At 42.5% G+C, this 21,385-nt stretch overlaps 1 protein-coding gene across 1 annotated transcript in view; it reads right to left on the reverse strand.

Moving 5' to 3' along the window:
• Nucleotides 1–2,653: 2,653 nt before the first annotated feature.
• LOC119421946 (serine/threonine-protein kinase SMG1) overlaps nt 2,654–21,385 on the reverse strand; it is a 63,020-nt gene continuing 44,288 nt past the window's right edge. The window contains exons 9-13 of the mRNA XM_037689306.1: nt 20,468–20,569; nt 19,740–20,030; nt 9,847–9,977; nt 5,932–6,093; nt 2,654–2,834 (exon numbers count right to left, since the gene is read on the reverse strand). Coding sequence (XP_037545234.1) covers nt 2,654–2,834; nt 5,932–6,093; nt 9,847–9,977; nt 19,740–20,030; nt 20,468–20,569 — 867 coding nt within the window. The remainder of the gene's footprint in view (nt 2,835–5,931; nt 6,094–9,846; nt 9,978–19,739; nt 20,031–20,467; nt 20,570–21,385) is intronic.

Below are 21,385 nucleotides of genomic sequence, written 5' to 3' on the forward strand. Positions count from 1 at the left end.
TCATACAGCACTCTACTAAACACACACATTCATACAGCACTCTACTACACACACACACATTCCTACAGCACTCTACTACACACATATTCCTAAAGCATTCTACTTTGCACATTCCTACAACACACTACTACTACACACACATTCCTACAACAAACTACTCCACACACACATTCCTACAGCACTCTACTACACACACATTCCTACAACACTCAACTACACACACATTCCTACAACACACTACTACTACACACACATTCCTACAGCACTCTACTCCACACACACATTCCTACAGCACTCTACTATACAAACATTCCTACAGCAATCTACTATACAAACATTCCTACAGCACTCTATTACACACACATTCATACAGCACTCTACTACGCACGCACATTCCTACAGCACTCTAGTACACACACATTCCTACAGCACTCTACTACACACACAATCATACAGCACTCCACTACACACATTCCTACAGCACTCTACTGTGCACAAACATTCCTACAACACTCTACTACGCACACATTGCTACAGCACTCTACTCCACACATATTCATACAGCACTCAACTACATACACACATTCCTACAGCACTCTACTACACACACATTCATACAGCACTCAACTACATACACACATTCCTACAGCATTCAACTATGCACACACAATCCTACAGCACTATACTGCACACACACATTCCTACATCACTCTACAACACACACGCATTCATACAGGACTCTACTAGGCACACACATTCATAAAGCACTCTACTAAGCACGCACATTCATACAGCACTCTACTACACACACATTCCTATAGCACTCTACTACACCAACATTCATACAGCACTCTACTACGCACACATTCCTACAGCACTCTACTACACACACATTCCTACAGTACTCTACTACACACACATTCATACAGCACTCTACTCCACACACACATTCCTAAAGCACTCTACTACACCAACATTCATACAGCGCTCTACTACACCAACATTCATACAGCACTCAAACACACACATTCCTACAGCACTCTACTACACACGCACATTCATACAGCACTCTATTAGGCACACATTCCTACAGCACTCTATTACGCACACATTCATACAGCACTTTACTAAGCACGCACATTCATAGAGCACTCTACTACACACACATTCATACAGCACTCTACTAGACCAACATTCATATAGCACTCTACTACGTACACACATTCCTACAGCACTCTACTATACACACATTCCTAAAGCACTCTATTACGCACACATTCCTAAAGCACTCTACTAAGCACGCACATTCATAGAGCACTCTACTACACACACATTCATACAGCACTCTACTACACACATTCTTACAGCACTCTACTACACACACATTCATACAGCACTCTACTACATCTCTACAAAGATAATCTGAATCTGTAGAGACTAGTCAATGCTTTAGATCACATTCATACAATGAAGAGACATATCAGAGGCAATGATGGGTTCAGTCTCTTGCCCAGAGACACTTCAACGTGTGACTGCTGGTGGAATTGAACCCCCAACTCTCCCACTGGAGTATGACTGCTCTAACCACTCAGCAACAGCTGCACCAAAGACAGCGACATGTAGATAAGAGCCTACCCTCCACGGTGCAGGACTCCATAAAGGATGAAGCTGATGAGGTCGCTGAAGTCCTGGGGATGAAACGTGCTGCTCGGTGCACAGCTCATGTGATGACGAATGGCCAGAGAGATGTCTCTAATCTCAGACGGATAGTGGTTACTGTGAACAAGCAACAAACAAACATGTAGAATTAAGAAGATTTTAAAAGCATTAAAGCTAAAATGAATGAGTGACTGAAGAAGTCTGACCTCAGAGCTACATCCAGGGGGACGGTCCTGAGCAGTTTGGCATACGCCTGCCTCACCTTCACTGCAGAATGGACCAGCTGAACCCTGCACACACTCACACACCTAACACACACACACACAACACACACAATCATGAAATGCTCATAATAATATTACCATGTCGACAGCTCAGCAAGAGACAGAAAGAAAAGCTTTAACAGCTGAAAGGCCTTTAGACTTGAACTACAGAACTGTGAATGATGACAACTGTACATGTTGAAGCTATAATCAACAAAACAGTCACTAAAATTAGTCAAACTGTAGCCAAAACCAAAAGGAATAGAATGGTAGCTAAAGTAAAAGCTAAAAGTAGCTAAACATTAGCCAAAAGTGGCAGAGCGGTAGCTATAATGAGCATGAACTACATAAATAAAGCAGGTATGCTAAAGCAGATTTTAAAATATTTAATGTTGTATATAAGAATATTTCAATAGATTTCTTTGGAGAATTTCAGTGAAGTTAAATATTTTTGAAAACTACACAAACTTACAAAACACAACTGATAGCACAGAGTTCTTGACTGAGTGGAATAATTTTATATAAAATGATCAAATAGCACAAAGTATGCATAAAATCACTGAGGGATGATAGATAGTAATGAGGAAACTATGGTAAAGAGGTGGACCTCTGCAGGAGTTCTGTGGACAGAGACGTGGACAGGGCCTGAAGGCTGCAGCAGCTCTGAAGACAAACACTCTGATCCTCATGCAGAGCTAACAGAAAACAAAGAAGAAAACATCTGAAGACTTTCAAAACGTTTTTGACAACGTTAAAACCATTAAGAGTTCTTGGATGGAGATGGTAGCCTCACCATTATCCAGCAGGCCCCTGCAGAACTTGTTGAAGGAGGGCAGGGAGAACAGAGGGCTGTAGGTTTCACATTTCATCATGAGCAGAGAAACTTCCTGAGCCCAGGTGAGCAGAAGCTTCCTAACACATGGACATGAAGGAATGAGACACAGAAAGCTTTGTCTGGTCTTTAGTCAGGAGCTTGAGACAGACAACTCAACTGAATGACTGAAATGTAACGTCACGATCTACAGAAGAGGTGTCCACACTTATTCAGCATTTTAAAATGACCGTGTCAAAGTGATCTACTATAAGGCCCCGTTTACACAAGAACAACCTCTGGAAACAGTGTTTTTTCAATGATTATTTATTATTTGTAAGCTAAAAATCAGCAGATTTACATGAAAAAACTCTGTAGTTCCCATGTCAGGCAGGTTGCCAGATAAGAAATTATGAAAGAAAATGAGATTATTACTGCGGCTTTAAAATGATAGTATTTTGACCTAAACTATTTCAACTGTTATGTGTTGAGTAAAGATATTCTAAGATGAGGTATGATGTGTTCGTTGAACATGATAATTTACATTTATCAGAGTCAGAGTCAGAGTTTCTTTATTGTCGTTCCACCCCATGTGGTACATGTGGTGGAGTGAAATTATGTACACAGGGTCCCAGTTACATCCAACAATAAAATGTATAAGAAAAACAACAATAACATCCAAGATATGAACTAAGAAAAACATCAACTAAATATACACTAAGCACTCATAACATAAAAACATGTGAGCAGATGTGCACGCATGAACACAGCAACATGAAACAGACCAGCAGCAACATGAAACTGATCAGCAGCAACATGAAACTGATCAGCAGCAACATGAAACTGTTCAGCAGCGACATGAAACTGATCAGCAGCGACATGAAACAGACCAGCAGCAACATGAAACTGATCAGCAGCGACATGAAACTGATCAGCAGCGACATGAAACTGATCAGCATCGACATGAAACAGATCAGCAGCAACATGATGTGATTTTTCACAGTGATTATTCTGGTTAGAGATTCATGAGTCTAACAGCCTCAGGGTAGAAGCTGTTCCTCAGTCTAGTGGTTCTACACTTAATGCTCCTCAACCTCCTTCCTGAGGGGAGCAGGGCAAAAAGTGTGTGTGCTGGGTGAGAGGGGTTCTTCATGATGCAGGTGGCCCTCTTCCTGCATCTGGAGGTGTAGATGTCTGTGATGGTGGGGAGACTGACTCCAACATCTTCTGTGCAGCCTTCACCACTCTCTGCAAAGCTTTTCTTTCTGCAGCTGTGCAGCCTCCATGCCACACATTGATGCTCGAGCACAGGATGCTCTCCACTGCACACCTGTAGAAGGAGGTGAGGACTGAGCTTCCCAGACCAGCTCATCTCAGCTGCCTGAGGAAGTAGAGTCTCTGATGAGCTTTCTTGATCAGGCTGGTGGTGTTGTTGCTCCAGCTGAAGTTGTCATTCAGGTGCACACCCAAGTACTTGTAGCTGGAGACCACTTCCACCGCAGACCCTCCTATATTCAAGGGGGAGGTGTGTTTGTTCGGTCTCAAGTCCATGACCATCTCCATCTTCTTCACATTGATGTGAAGGTTGTTCTTCCTGCACCAGCTCTCCAGGTTTTCTACAAAGTACCCCCTGCCTGTAGCTGGACTCATTGTTGTTTGTGATGCATCCCACCACCACTGTATCGTCTGCATACTTTACATTGTGACAGCCTGGGTGGGTAGGTGTGCAGTCATACGTGAGCAGAGTGAACAGAAGGGGGCTCAGCACACAGCCCTGAGGAGAGCCAGTGCTGAGGGTTATGGTGGAGGAGGAGAAGTTGTGGATCCTCACTGACTGTGGTCTGTTTATTAAGAAGTCTAGTACCCAGTTGCAAACAGTCCTAGTGTGAATAGTTTGTCCGTGAGGGTTTGGGGGATCATGGTATTGAAGGCAGAAGTTAAGTCCACAAAGAGCATACGGACGTAGGAGTCCTTCTGCTCCAGGTGGGTGAGAGCAGTGTTGGACGAAATTACGTCCTCTGTTGAGCAATTCTTGCAGTATGCATACTGATGAGGGTCATCTCTGATGTAGATGGTTGTTTTGATGTGGGTCATGACTAGTCTTTCGAAGAATTTAGTGACAATCGGGGTGAGGGCTACTGGCAGATAAGTCATTCAGACCAGTCACTGTAGAGCTCTTTGGGACTGGGATGATGGTGGCAATCTTCAGACAGGTGAGAACTGTTGCCAGGGTGAGGGAGGAGTTGAAGACGTCAGCCAGCACCACATAGAGCTGATCGGCACAGTCTCTCAGCACCTTCCCGGGGATGTTGTCTGGGCCAGTTGCTTTGTGAGGATTAATCCTCCTGAAAGTACTTCTTACTTCGGCTGAGGTCACGCTGACAAAATCCTCTTCCAGTGGTGGGGGGAGTCTGGTGCTGAGTGGTCTGTTCGAGTCTTCAAAGTGTGCCTAGAACTTGTTGAGGGCATCAGGCAGTGATGAGTCCCTAGGGCATTGTGCACCCCTGCTTTTATAATCTGTTATACACTTAATGCCCCTTCACATGCTCCGTGGGACTCGATATGCATGCAGTGACTGCATGAGAGTTACGTCCACACTGGTGAACACATCAATGTCTCATTGAAGCCTGGATTTCATTAGTTTTGCTTTGGCTGCGGCTGCCTGCCTGGGAGGAGTGGACGGGGGACGGGACAGGACAACCGTCAGAAACCATCTTATCTACAACAAACTGGTTGGTCCACTTAAGGAGTGTACAGCTTAGTGGGGAAACGGTTTACTTGGGACTCCTAGACTGATGAAGCCCTCCGGATAGAGGATGAAACGTCTTTCTACAAAAAAGAAACTGTCCAGATGACCTGACTGAGCATTATTGGATTTGGTACCTGGATGAGTGAGCATGAACTTTGATTATTGTCTATTCCACAGCCCATAATAAACTGACTGATTCTTTACAGCTCACTCAATTAATCATGTTTCTGTTCTTTTATTCTGCATTTCATGCTTTCGCTTTCTGTCTGAACACTTGGGACAATTTTTATACATTTCCATTTCATAATTTTGGATTTTGTTTGTATTTGCTGTAAGCATTGGACCCATCATGTTCTCTCTATGCTTTGTGTTGAATGACCTGAAACAGTTTCAGAATCGTTTGACCCATTTGTTTCTTTTTTGCCAGATGTTATAAAATGTGTGCAAACCTGGCATCAGAGGAAAGGTGCTCCTTTGACAGCAGACTTCCCAGGAGGCTTAGCAAAGTGCTAAAATGTTTCTTTGTCGCCGTGGTAACGGTGCTGATGACGGCGCCATCGAACAGAGAGGGAGATGATGATGACAGGCTGGATGAAATAAAATGATCATGTCTGCGAGAAAGAAAACAAGGTTACAGTAGTCCCTCGTATATTGCAGGGGATCCGTACCCTGAAGCACTGCAATAAGTGAAAAATTGCCAAGTAGGAATAGTAGTACAAGTAGTAAGTAGTAATTTATTTATATATATATATATATATATATATATAATGGCATATGGCATTTTAAACCCTTCCCACACACTTGCAATATTCTAAACAATGTTTCTAAACTCTAAATGCTCTAAAAGAGCACAGAATGTCATGATTTCAGGTCTTTGCCACAGATGCACTCTGCGCTCTCACCCACGCCCACGTCTACGCTGAAGAACGGAGACCAACAGAGGAGGAAGGAGGAGGGAGGAAAGAGGAGGAGCTGCAGAAGGAAGTTTCTCCTGCAGTGTGGTCTGCACAAATGTGCAGCAGGTGCTAAATAATTTAAATAATTCATTTTAAATAAAAATTTCATGAAAACTGTGCAGCTCATCCATCAATCAGCCAATTGTGTGCAATGTCCAATCTTATTTTGAAAAACCGTGACAGAGCAAGTCCGCGAAAAACAAACCGCGAAGTAGCAAGGGACTACTGTATATGAATAAATGTGATTTTTGTTGCACCATTTTGCTGAATTGATGGAACGAACACAGATTCACTGAGTTCATCAAATAATGCGTCAGTTGGTATCAGGTGAACATGCTGACCCAAAGTGTGAAAGCACAAAATATTTGATGTGAACAAAAAAGGTTAAATCATGTCATCTGGACCAGTTTCTTTACGTTTCGTCCCCCATCCAGAGGACTTCCACAGTCTGTGGCCTGCCAACCAGATCGGTCCCATAGGTAGGCTTCATTGCTGTGTTTCAAGCCAACCTCCTTTTGGAATCTCAGAAGTAGGATTTTAACACATGCAAAACAATCAATCATCATGTGCAACAATCAAATGTTTAAACCAGATGACCAATTAAGGCTGAATACCAAACCAAGGTTATTTTGTAGCACCCACCGAACTGCACCGGTCAGTGTATGTATTGAAACGTCACTCTTTTTTCGGTGTCAATTTTCGGTATTGGCTGTAACGTGTCATGTGGTTTCAGCGCGAAGGCAGGTAAAACACCAGACATATGACATATGACAGACTCATATGTTTACACCCAGAGCTGTATAGAGCTGCCGCACCTAATCTATGTATAATGTATGTCTATGGTGCTGGTGATGCCCACAGACGGGGTTCACGTGTGCAACGCGTGTTGTCGAACGGCTTCAATTTATGAGCAGAAAGTTGCTCCGTGTTTCTCTGCAAGAAGAGAGAAGGACAGCAGTCCCCCTCCTCCTCTCAGCATTAAAGTCAGCCTGTGAGTGTTAGAGAGCATGAACGGCCTGATTCATTATCTCCACGACCGGACTCTTCATCAAAGAACTCCGAGGACAGAGCTGTGTCTGAGTTTCAGCTGGTGAGTTTACGTTTGTTAACGTTACTGCAGCTTAACACGTGCATCGGGGTGAATTAAACTAGAATCCATGTAACACTAACTTTAAGATATTAGTGTGTAAATTTATTTTATGGGTATCTATGTAGCTAGCCCTGTATCAGAAGTTAACTAAAGATTGACAGTAACATAAATCTTAGCTTGTAAACATGTGCTCATCCATCCAGTCAGCTGCTTTAACATTTCACTAATGTTCACTGTTTATTAATGTTCTCCTCACAGGAGGTTCTGACCCTGATGTGAGGAGAACAAAAGAAAAGAGAGATGGGGCCACGGCACAGTCACAAACTTTGTTGTTAAAAGTTTGCTTCTTTTAACTACAGTGGAGCTGCATGTGGAGGTAAGTTAAGCTGTAAAGGATTTTTTTTATCTCTCAGTCTAGATAATGTTTTTGATCAATAATAACACAACCATGTTATTGTTGATGTTTTGTGTTCTCATGTCAGTTAGGGAGATGATCAGAGCCCTAAACCTCAGAGAACCACAGAGAAGATTCAGGCAGAGACACAGAGGTGCAGAAGTCTGCATCAACTCTAACCTCAGTGAATCCAGTGACCTGCTGGTGGGATGTGAGGGACACTATGTCAGTGCTATCAAACTGACAACCAGGTATCTGTGTGTGCAACAATCATCATCCACAGCCTCAGAGTGAACATGTTCTACTGCTGGAAACACCATCAGCCAGGAGTGGGCTTGAGAAAAACTTTTAAGTGAAAAGGTCCTCAGTGTGTAGCAGTGAACATTAGACACTGACATGTCACTGGTTTGAAACTGGTCTTTAGAACAGGAAATTATTTGTTTATTTTTATGTAAGAAAACTGCTTGGAATAGAAAAATACCAAATTTAAAAAATAAAACTCACGATTTGTACTGTAATGTGTAACATAATTTTATTTTTGCTATAATTAATATTAATTACAAAATTGGTACCGAATAAAGAACCGTCCAGGAACCGACACAGAAGTGAAGGTACCGACACCGGTACCAATTTTTTTAGAAAGGTACCCAGCCCTATGACCAACTTGCTAATCACTCCTCCTCCTACTACTCCTCAGCTGTGAGTAGCAAGTTGGCCATCTGGCCTAAAACATTTGATTGGTGTACATGATGATTGATTGTTTTGCATGTGTTAAAATCCTACTTCTGAGATTCCAAAAGGAGGTTGGCTTGAAACACAGCAGTGAAGGCTACTTATGGGACAGATCTGGTTGGCAGGTTGTAGACTGAGGAAGTCCTCTTGATGGGGGACAAAACATTTCTCTCTTAAAAAACTGGTCCAGATGACATGATTTAACCTTTTTTGTTGCCATCTACCAGGATGACTGAGCTTAAAACACTTTTTATTTGTTGCTGTTGATGTGAAGAAACTAAAAGTGGCTCAGTTATAAAGTTGTTTTCAGACAACTTAGTTTGAACTCAATTTTTATACATTTTTTTAATAAATAAAAGTCTGAGAAGCATTTATTGTCAGCCTCTTTGAATCTATACTTTGTTAAAGCTCTTATCTCTGAAGTTTCAGGTGAAGGCTTTTTGGAGTTTTTAAAGGTGTGAGCAATTTTGCCGTGATTAAAACTTTTAAGTTAGAGAAAAATTAGTAAAAAGTCTTTGTAGAAATTAATCAAATGTAAACAAAGCATTAAAGTTCATACAGTCCATGGAATTTTTAATATAAAGATTAAGATTTTTATTAAAGTAAATCCCAATATACTGCTGAACTTTACAGAAGGAAGTTGCTTCGGTAAAGTTCAAAATGTTTTTCAGGAATAAAATGCTCCAAAGCAAAACAGCTTAATGGATACTTATCAGGAAACAAACATGACAAACTTTAACCAGCATAAAACAACACACAAGTTGGTTTCAAGAAGCTACACATTGTTTATTTGAACCATGTTAAATGAAGTAATGTGCTGGATTCTTAATTAATTAATACAGTTTATGAAGGACTGTTGAACGAACACTTTGAAAAACATGTTTTGTGATGTGAAAATTACTTACCTTAAACATGGGCATGAATAAGTCGGTGAATGTGTCATTTAGACATTTTTGTAGAAAAAGTTAAAACATTTTATGAACCACTGCTTTAGAACTATTAAGGAATTTATTAAAAACTGCTGTATTGTGACTGAACATCCTAAAATGTTTCACTAACAGATCTGAACAACCAAAATGTTCAGTGAGTCCAGTTTCATAGGAACAAAAAAAGAGAAATAAATGAAGGTCCCAGGTGTTTGAAAGTATAATAATGCAGTTGAGGAGTGTTGCTCATACAGCGAGCGTGTTACCTGGTGCAGTGTGAAAACAAGGAGTAGAGGACGGCGTACTGGATGGTGGGGTAGTAGACTGCCAGCTCAGCATGAACCAGCATCAGATTGTTACTCAGAAGAGTGAAGACCGTCGGAGATAGTGCCCACATCTAAGACAAAACACATTTTGAAACATACTGTCATGAAACGTCACATCAGGAAAAACATTTCTGTAGGTCGACATCATATTCTGAGATGAAGCAAATTGCATCTGCGGTCAGAATGAATCTACAGAATCTGACAGCTCAATGAAATTATGCTTCATTTTTCATGAAAAATGATTCAGTTCAAAAAGCAACTGTCTAACTAACGCATGTCTGCATGTCCTCAGACAAACAGCCACTAGATAGTTTAGTCTGTGCTCCAAACAAACACCAGAGCTTTCCGAGATTAAAACTACAACAAAAACAACAACCTTTTTTTTTTTTTTTTGAAGGAGCATTTTATGGCATTCAAGAACACTGTACAATAAAATACAGTAAAATGCAGCAAAAACCCAAGGATGGCCCAGAGGATGAGGGGTGGCCACGTTGACCTTGCAGAACCTGGTGAACGTGCTTGCAAAAGTCCATGATGCAGCAGCACATATCGCTTTCAGCATAACCCCTCTCAAGGCTGCCCAGGAAGTGGAGATGCCCCTGATAGTGTGTGCCCTCACACTGACCAGCGGGGAGCCGCGTCCTGCAGCGTAGGCGTGGCAGATGACATCCACAATCCAGTGAAAGAGACGTAGCTTGGAAAGAGAACAACCTAACCTAGGGCCTCCATAACACAAGAACAGCTGGTTTGAACATCTTTTAGCAGCAGTAGCAGCAACGTATGCCTCTAGTGCCCTCACTGGGCACAATAACCCAGACCTATCACCAGTCCCTCCTGGCGCAGGCTGAAAACGTGCCAGCCTCAATGGCTAGTTACAATGAGAATGAGATGACACTTTAGGAACGAATGCAGTGCTCGGCCACAAGGTAACACCAGACATATCAGGGCCCCATCTGAGACATGAAGGGCTGATGGAAAGAGCATGTAGCTCGCCGATAATAGCCAACAAAAAGGTTGTCTAAAGCCCTATTCGCATGGGATTAGTTTTACCCAAGGACCTCATGTAACAAATAAATTACTACCCAACGTCTGCTTTTTATGTGGTACATTCACACGGGATAACCAAAGTCTGAGATTTAGCTGAAATTTACGGACATCTTCCGTATATGATATTAATGCGCTGCGTTGTCACGACTGGGCCGGTCCATAATAATGTGCTTAATGTGCGGTCCAGGCCGGTCTCAGGCTTTGACGTTGTTTTACAAATCAGCACAAAGAAAACTAAATAATGAACAATATAAAATTGTGTTAATCTACTTGTTGAGGAGGAGGCAGGTCTGACCGGCTGGTTTAAGAGGCAAAAAAAAAGCCACGATAAGCTCAGATGGACAGCTGTCACTGGCTATGTGTGTGAGCGGCTGTGCGTCCGCTGACCCACCAGTTTAAATGGACTTGTGACCTTAGGGTGTTCCCCGACTCTCGCACAGTGAAGCCTGGACATGGACACCACCAGTGACTCCCGCTACCCGAAAAAGAAGAAGAGGGTAAATATAATGGACGAATGGGTCAGTTGATCACGCGTGCGTGTCTCCGCACCTCCTGTCATCTGCGGTGAAGAACGAAAAAGCTGAAGCAAAAAAAATAAAAATAAATAATTACAAACCGGATTCCAAAAAAGTTGGGACACTAAACAAATTGTGAATAAAAACTGAATGCAATGATGTGGAAGTGCCAACATCTAATATTTTATTCAGAATAGAACAAAAATCACAGATCAAAAGTTTAAACTGAGAGAATGTATCATTTTAAGGGGGAAAATCTATTGTTTCCAAATTTCATGGCTGCAACAAATCCCAAAAAAGTTGGGACATGTCCATTTTTACCACTGTGTGGCATCCCCCTTCTTCTTACAACACTCAACAGACGTCTGGGGACAGAGGAGACCAGTTTCTCAAGTTTAGAAATAGGAATGCTCTCCCATTCATGTCTAATACAGGCCTCTAACTGTAAAAAGGTCTTGGGCCTTATTCGTCGCACCTTCCTCTTTATGATGCACCAAATGTTCTGTATAGGTGAAAGATCTGGACTGCAGGCTGGCCATTTCAGTACCCAGATCCTTCTCCTACGTAGCCATGATGTTGTGATTGCTGCAGAATGTGGTCTGGCATTATCGTGTTGAAAAATGCAGGGTCTTCCCTGAAAGAGATGACGTCTAGATGGGAGCATATGTTGTTCTAGAACCTGAACATAGTTCTCTGCATTAATGGTGCCTTTCCAGACATGCAAGCTGCCCATGCCACAAGCGCTCATGCAACCCCATACCATCAGTGATGCAGGCTTCTGAAAGGAGCCTTGATAACAACTTGGGCTATCCTTGTCCCCTCTGGTCCGGATGACATGGCGTCCCAGTGTTCCATGAAGAACTTCAAATCGTGACTCATCTGATCTCAGAACAGTCTTCCATTTTGCCACACTCCATTTTAAATGACTCCTGGCCCAGTGCAAACGTCTGAGCTTGTGGAGCTAGCTTAGAAATGGCTTCCTCTTTGCACTGTAGAGTTTCAGCTGGCAACGGCGGATGGCACGGTGGATTGTGTTCACTGACGATGCTTTCTGGAAGTATTCCTGAGCCCATTCTGTTATTTCCTTGACAGTGGCAGTCCTGTTTGAGGTGCAGGGACGTTTAAGGGCCCGGACATCACGAGCATCCAGTAGAGTTTTACGGCCTTGACCCTTACACACAGCGATTGTTCCAGATTCTCTGAATCTTTTGATGATGTTATGCATGGTTGATGATGATAACTTAAAAGTCTTTGCTATTTTACGCTGGGTAACACCATTCTGGTATTGCTGCACTATCTTTCTGCGCAACAATGGTGGAATTGGTGATCCTCTTACCATCTTGGCTTCTGAGAGACACTGACACTCTGAGAAGCTCTTTTTATTCCAAATCATGTTGTCAATTGACCTAATTAGTGTTAATTGGTCTTCCAGCTGTTCGTTATATGCTCAATTTCCTTTTTCCAGCCACTTATTGCTACTTGTCCTAACTTTTTTGGGATTTGTTGACACTATGAAATTTTGAATCAACATATTTTTCCTTTAAAATGTTACATTTACTCAGATTAAACTTTTGATCTGTAGTGTGTCAAGGACAGCTTTGCTGTAGACATACTGTCCCACCAAATGTTTATTTAAAACATGTACGGTCCCACTAAATGTAGTGAAAGTGGGAGACAGCTTACTGTACCTTCACTACTAATTAATTATTTGAATATAACGGGTTCTTTCTTTTTCGAGTTAAATTAATGCCATGTGACGAGGTAACTGTGAGGATTGTTTAATCAGTGACAAGAGACGTTAATTTTCCTTTGACCCATCAGAATAAATGTGGTCATTTATTTAACAGAATCAAAATTTAACATCAAAACATGTACACTTGATTAGCTGAACTGGTTCTGATTAATGAAACTTGGCACGCTTTACTAATAAGACAACAAGACATTTCTGAAGGCATCTAGATTACTGGCAAAATAGAAGAGTTTAAAGGAAGGAGTTTAGAGGCTTAAAGAAAAGATGGGCGAAGAGAGGTGTATGTTGTTGACCAGAATTGGCACGCTTCTTTCAATCACCAGCTCAAACCTCCGGTACACTTAAGAGCGTGACGACTCGTTACCTTCGCAGTAGATAAATCAGCTCCGGTGTCGGGTCCATTTCAACGCTACCTTCCAGCGTCTCCGGTGAGAGCGGCTGGTCATCGTCAGAAGTCGTGTCGATTTACTCCGTTCAAAAAACAGGCTCAGCTCCCTTCGAAGTTGGAGGCATTACACCCGGGTGGATTCACAGCAAGCATCTGTGAGTCCGTCAGAGATCCCACTCAGGAGTGGAAAACTCCCGAAGGCTTGAGAAGACTCCATCAAAGACTGAGTTCAACTCAGATCCTAGACTTCAGAAAAACTCAGAAGAACTTAAGAAGATGGAGAAGACTCCATAGCCGGAGTAGACTGAATGGTTCCAGGAAGTGTGGACTTTTAAAGAGTTCTCACTTCCGGTCACTTAGGACTTCCTGATTGGTTGAAACAACCAACAGGGGGTGGTTCTAGTGATGTCAGAGGGTTATTAAAAGTCAACAGAGAATTCAGGAATGTTTAGGAACGTTTAGTACAGACAGAGGAATGTTATGGCAAAGTGAGAGGAACGCAGATGCCAGTGTTTCTCTTTTTACCGTCTGCTAGGTTTAAAAACAATACAGTCCGTTCTAATAACTTCTTTCTGACTGTCTCTGACTTTTGACCGACATCACTGACTTCTCATTCACACAAAAAATCAAAATGCATAATTACTTTGAAAATAGACATTTAACTTGATTTCTAATTTAAATGAGGTTTAAAAAAAATCATTAATACTATTTCACAGTTGATTCAAAATGAGTGGTTCACTTCAACATTAGAAATGATATGAACTAAACACACTTTGATTGTCAAGATATTGTAAAATAGTAGTGATAATATAAAAAGAAGAGTGTTCTTTCAATTGATTACTTCAGGATACAATTAGACAGTCACTGGATGAGCTAATTTGTATTTCTGGATTCAAATCAATGAAATAACAGTTCCTGTCCCATGAAGGTCTCCAGAGGCAGGTTTTGGTCGGAGGCCTAGTTCACTACAGATCTATCATCTATGTTATATTACGAAAAAAATATTGACATTTGCCATCTCCACATCATTACATTCAGTTTTTATTCACAATTTGTTTAGTGTCCCAACTTTTCTGGAATCCGGTTTGTAATTAATAAAGCCAAAGCGAGCCGCACATTCATTTAAAATAGACTTGTTCTATATTTTTCCAAATTATTTTGTTTAAACAAAAACAAACAACGTCTCAATACGTATCGGATCCAGCCCATTTATGTCCAAATCACAGAGATGCCTATTCACATTGGATTAGTATTACCACAGACCTCGGAGTTCAGCAAAATACAGTAGGTTATTTGCGGGAGAATTTTCACTTTACAAATTACTGACATGGCCAATTCGCACGGGATTAACAAGACAGACAATCTCAGTAATTATTACAAATAGCATGTGGTCCCTAGGCAAAACTAATCTCGTGTGAATAGGGCTTTACATGAGAGCCACTTGAGGTCCACCTGCGCCAAAGGCTCGAATGGAGAGTGGCATAGAGTTTTGAGAACCAAGGGCAAATCCCAAACTGGTGCCCACGGAGCCATCGGTGGGTGCAACCTACAAGCGCCACACCTAGAAACTAGATAATGGCTCCAACATTTTTCAGTCAGGTCATCTGGACAGTTTCTTTTTTTGTGCTGAAATGATTCGCCTTCGGTCCGGAAGGCTTCATCAGTCAAGGAAACACACAACAAAAACGATTCTTCCCCCAACAGCTTACTCCAAAGTGGAACAAACCAGTTTTGTTTGTGATAAGATGGTCTCTTTGGTACGGCCCCTCCTCCATTGCTGGTTGACAGTCAAGTCAAAATGGTTGAAAACAACAAAGTCCATGCTCAATAATCCAGGTATACAATCCAACATTTTTTAGTCAGGTCATCTGGACAGTTTCTTTTTTGTGCTGAAACGTTTTGCCTTCGATCCTGTTAAGATATTTTTGAACTGGTCCTATGGTTTGGATCTGCTCAGAGATGGGATTATGACCCGGTTCTGACTGGGTTAAACTGGGCCAGCAACTCTAAAAAGAGTCTCTCTGGGATTCAATATCAGTCAAGGAATAGAGTTTAATCTGCTTGCCACATCACATAGAAAGGCTTTTGAAGCACCATCTCATATTTTCTAACACATCAGAAACACATAAGATCCATTGAGATCACACTTAGTCACGCCCCCTCATACACTGACAGGTTGAGCTCCCCTTCTGTGAAGGAGGGGTCCAGGACCCTATAAATGAGTAATGACATGGGACATCGGGGCTCTTCTGGGTTTTGTGAACGCGTCATAGACCGGAGAGTCCAGCGCTGTGAAACTGCAACTTTTCCTGCCTTGACTTTTAATACAAATGGTAAAACTGAATTGACATTTTCTTTGATTTATTGATAGTATGAGTTGCCACTTCTGAGGAAGAGTCGAGCCGGGGGGAAAGACGTGGGCTGGTGGGGGGTTTCCAGGTCCGGTGGCCCGCAGCCAGCTCCCATCTTTAATAATCCAGAAGGCTTCATCAGTCAAGGAAACGCACAACAAAATGGATTCTTCCCCCAACAGCTTACTCCAAAGTGGAACAAACCAGTTTTATTTGCGATAAGATGGTCTCTTTGGTACGGCCCCTCCTCCATTGCCGGCCCTCTTCGTTGTTGACAGTCGTGTCAAACTGGTTGAAAACAACAAAGTCCATGCTCAATAATCCAGGTATACAATCCAACATTTTTCAGTCAGGTCATCCGGACAGTTTCTTTTTTTGTGCTGAAACGTGTCGCCTTGGATCCGGAAGGCTTCATCAGTCAAAAGACCATCTTATCACAAACAAAACTGGTTTGTTCCACTTTGGAGTAAGCTGTTGGGGGAAGAATCAGTTTTGTTGTGTGTTTCCTTGACTGATGAAGCCTTCTGGATCGAAATTGAAACGTTTCAGCACAAAAAAAAACTGTCCAGATGACCTGACTGAAAAATGTTGGATTGTATACCTGGATTATTGAGCATGGACTTTGTTGTTAGATAATGGCTCCCTACCATAGAGCCATCAGTGCCAACATGATTAGATGAAATTGCCACTATGTAAACCTTAAGTGTTGAAGGAGAGCGGCCCTTATCAAGAAGAGACTGGAGAAACTCAAGAATGGTGGGTATTGTACAGGAGACTGCGGGCAGAACACCACTGGGTAAACAGATATCACCTGGTTTCATATTGCTGATGAGTAGAGGGTGCCCTGGCACCCAAGATGGTGCGTCTTACAGGATCCAAAATTCTGGTAAGCTGCTGTCCAAGCCATAGTGACCACACCCACAGCCGGAGACATTGAGGATTGGGGTGCCATATCAGTACCCCCGAGATGGTAAGTCCCTCCTAGTCAGAAGACACCATGGGACGCCGTGAAACAGACTCCATAGTCCATGGCCGTGCTGGCCAATATGGAGCCACCAGCAACATTCTGTGGCCCTCCTCGAGAACTCTCTGAAGAGTAGGCCAAATCAGAGAAAAGGGCGTAAAAGCATATAGGAGGACCCTTGGCCAAGGATAAGCCAACGCATCCTGGCCCAGTGCACCTAATGCCCACGTAAGTGAATACTATAGAGGACAGTGAGGCGATTCCTCCGTGGCAAACAGATCTACCTCTGCCTGACCAAAGAGGTCCCAGATCATGAGCATCACGTCGCTGTGAAGGGACCACTCTTCCGGAGCAGAAACCTGGTGGGAGAGAAAGTCTGCGGCCTGGTTGTGCCGCCCTGGTAAGTATACCGCCCGCAGAGTGGTCAGGCGAAGAAAGGTCCATTTCAGGAGATCTTTGAACCCTTTCAGAAGTTGCACTGACCTGGTGCCACCTTGATGGTTGATGTGGTAGACAACAGATGTGTTGTCTGACCAAACTAGAACATGCCTTTTTTTTTTTTTTTTTGCTTTGTTTTGTTTTTTTGAATGTCCAGAGGACCAGAATTAACTTTTTTAGATAGAACGTGCCTCCCTTCTAGGTGGGGTAGAAAGTGCCTGAGACCCAAATGCACGGCACGCAGCTCCAGTATATTTATGCGTTTGGAGCAATATTTTCGGCACCAGCGGCCCTGAACCATTCTGTGTTGCCACACAGCACCCCATCTCATGGAGCTGGCATCTGTTGTGACCAATTCTCTGTAACACACAACCATACCCATGGGGACACCCCTGGACAGATAAGTTATGTATCTCAATGGAGTTAAGGCACAAAGTCATGACCATGTCACCATGAGTTTGTGATGCCTGTGCAGCCTGGCATCCAGACGAAAGCTGTTGAGCCACCTTTGCAAGGGGCGTAGTGACAGCGGACCTAAGGGCACTTCCAAATGAGTGATGTCAGTTTGACTAGCAGCTGCAAGAAGGCGAAATAAGGAAACTACCTGCCCAGCCTGAATTGACTGACCAACCAGAGTATGTCCCTCACTGTCTGAACAGATGGGCGAGCCCTCATGGAAGGTTAATCCAAATTCAACCTAAGAAAGGTGGTTGTCTGAGAAGGAATCAAGAAGCAGCTCTTCTCCAAGTTCACTTTAAAGCCCAACTCGGACACATGAGCGATCAGGCGACTCATATTGCGAGAGGCACACGCTTGAGATGGGGCACAGAGAAGCCAGTCATCAATGTATGGAAGAACCTTCACCCCATAGGCCTGCAGAGGGAAGAGGGCTATATTCACGAACAGGGTGAACACTCTCAGTGAGAGAAAGAGCCCGAATGGGAGTACCCGGAATTGCCCGTGGCGGCCCCTGATAGGCAAACCTGAAAAAGGGGTGATGTTCTGTCGCAATAGGCACATGAAAGTACGCATCTTTCAGGTTTATTGATGTGAACCACTTTCCCCTCGTGACAGCCTGAAGAACCTCTGCTGTCATGAGCATGTGAAAGGGCAGCACCTTCAGATACTGGTCGAGTCCCCTCAGATCCAAAATGGGATGAAGCCTGCCCATCTTCTTTGGTACGAGAAAGTATGTTGAGTAGTAACCTCTGGATTGCCGCAGAGGGTCCACTGCCTCAACTACACCCTTGGCCAGGAGGGCAGAAAGTTCCTGGTCCAGTGCTTGGGCTTTCACCGGGTCGGCGATTACAGTCAATTTAACCCGGCGTGGGATGTGAGGCCGCCGTCGGAACTATAGCTGGTAACCATGGGTCAGGGTTGCAACCACCCACAAATCCACAGCCCGAGCAGCCCAATAACTGAGCTGCTGATGGGAGAAACATCGGACGGTCAGCCTGGTGGCATCAATTTCTTCCCCTGCGGACCCTAGGGGCCCTGGGGGGTGGCGGCCAGAGTACGCGGTCCGAACCTGCCTGGCTGGTTGGTGGACTGACCCACAAAGGTCCCTGCTGGATCTCCTCTGTACGGCACAAAGAAAAAAAAACAACCCAGCTGATCATAACCCAGAGGCAGCGGACGAATGTTAGAGCCAACTGACGGGCGCCTTGGATGCCAAGGAGGCATTCCCATGCTGAGGCAGAATTTAATTCCAACTTTAAAACTTATCCAAAATTAATAAAACTTACCTCAAGTTGCCTTTTTGGACATGCATGCATATATTTGTACAAATTGTACTTGAGAGGAGATTATTACAGCTTCATATAAAAATCAATAATGATGATGATATCGGAACTGGATCGGTATCGGACGACATTTAGATTTAGGTATCGGGATCGGATCGGAAGTAAAAAAAGTGGATCGGTGCATCCCTAATAAATACTCTAAATTATTTAAATTGTGGGCCCTGAATCTATCATCTATTAAAGATAAACTTTTTGAATGGAATTATGGAAGTTAAACAACTCTTACATGATATTCTAATTTTTTGGAAAGGGTCTGTATATACAAAGCTTTGTCGTTCAACAACTCTTACAATATATGTAGATTTTTGTGTTCATTGCCCTGAGACAACTTCTGTTGTGACTTGGAGCTACAGAAATAAACTGAATTGAGTTGATTTGAATATGGTAGAAGCAGTGTCATTCAAAACACATTCTGAGTGTGAGACATCTTGCAAATCACGAGATTGCACACAATGCTATTTTCAGCGCAAGATAATCTTAATTCATAACTCTGTCCTGAAAGGCAGTATGCAGTTCTTTGTTATTTCTTGTGCTATCAATCGATATGAACCAGTTCAGGTAAAAGGAGAATGGCTTACCCCAATGAGAGAATTCTTGGTGTTTCCAATGGTGGTAAGGGTGCTGAGGTTGAAGATGAGGGTGAACTCGGCTTTTTCCACAGGTAGGGTACAAGAAGCAAAAGCAGGGTGCTGGATACTGGCACAGGGGCTACTAGGAGCCAGGTTTGTCCCACCAGGCTCCATGCTCCCAAGCAGGCTGGAAAGGGCACATGCCATCTCACCTAAAACCATTTTATAAGCTGCCTCCAGTGTGGGGATGTTTTTGAGACTCAGCAGCGCATGATATACCCCATGTACAGCAGACAACACCTGCGCAACACACAGAAAAATTGTAAAGCATTTCTTTAGGTTTCCGTTTTCAGCTGACTTTTTCATGTGAAGACAGGTTTAGCTTAGCGAGTCAAGAGTCAATAAAGGTGGATTAGAAGTAATTTTTACCATCTACCTCTCCAAAGTGTTCAGACATCTCATCAGAAATGCAAATGATATGAAAATATTAGAGTGAGATTAACTTTTACTGAATTAATAATGCTTTGTTATCTGTATGCTTCAAAAATTATTAAGAGCACAAAAAAAAGACAGTAGGCTAACACTTGAACTAAAAAAAGTTTTTAATGATAGCTGTAAAATGGATTGTAAAGTCAAGTGGAGGCTGTTACATCACAGACTGTGGTTTAGACCTTTATTTATCACCTCTACTCCAACGTAAAAGACCTTGAGAAGCCAAGTTTTATTAAGAAACACACCTCTTTCTCTGGATGGAAACGCAGGTACAGGAGCTGGGAGTCTGGAGCCAGCAGCTTGTCAACAAAAGACACGGGTAGCTTCGTATTGACCTGATCCACAATCTGAAAATACATCAAAAACTTACTAAATCTTCCAAAGCAGTAAAAAGATGTTCACAGATCTGTGAAAGGACTCCATTAAAAACTCCATTAACATCTCACCCTTGCTTCTTATTTCCATTTCAGCATATTTAAATCTTTGTCCTTTTAGGTTTTGTCTAGAAAGGTCAATAGTCTGATTCTGAATTTTATTTGGAGCAAGAGACCACACAGATCTCACAGAGGCCCAAAGCTCTGGGTGGAACGACAGAATCTTACCTCTTGTCCTCCTGCTGGTCAACTGACAGGAGATCTGAATTATTGGGTTCAGAATGAGAATAACTCCCCCATCGTGGGAGGTTATATTTTTTGCACATCTGGTAGCACAAAACTTTTAATCCTCCCTTCTTCACTCTTCTACTTCTAGATACACAAATAATGTATCTGTTTTATGATCTGAATTTAATTTTGATGTTTGTTATAGTGAGTGGGAAACTCTACAGCACTTTAGTTGCCCTGGTGAATGTTTATGCTCCTAATATAGATGATGAAATTTTTTTTAAACAACTATTTTCTTCTTTACCCGATCTTAATAAATATTGTCTGGTCCTAGGTGGCAATTTCAAGTGTTGGCTAGACCCAGTTTTGGACCGCTCATCTGTTAAAAGTAATGTCATAAACAAATCTGCATCAGTCATTCAAACCTTTTTATCTGAATATGGACTGTGCTATGTGCGGCGTGCATTAAACCCTGATAATACTATAATAGGGAATACTCATATTTTTCACACGTACACAGAACTTGTTCAAGAATTGATTACTTTATCACAAACATTAAAT

The sequence above is a fragment of the Nematolebias whitei genome, chromosome 15 (genome assembly GCF_014905685.2).
Source record: "Nematolebias whitei isolate Nwh7 chromosome 15, NemWhi1, whole genome shotgun sequence".
Classification (NCBI taxonomy): Eukaryota; Metazoa; Chordata; class Actinopteri; order Cyprinodontiformes; family Rivulidae; genus Nematolebias; species Nematolebias whitei.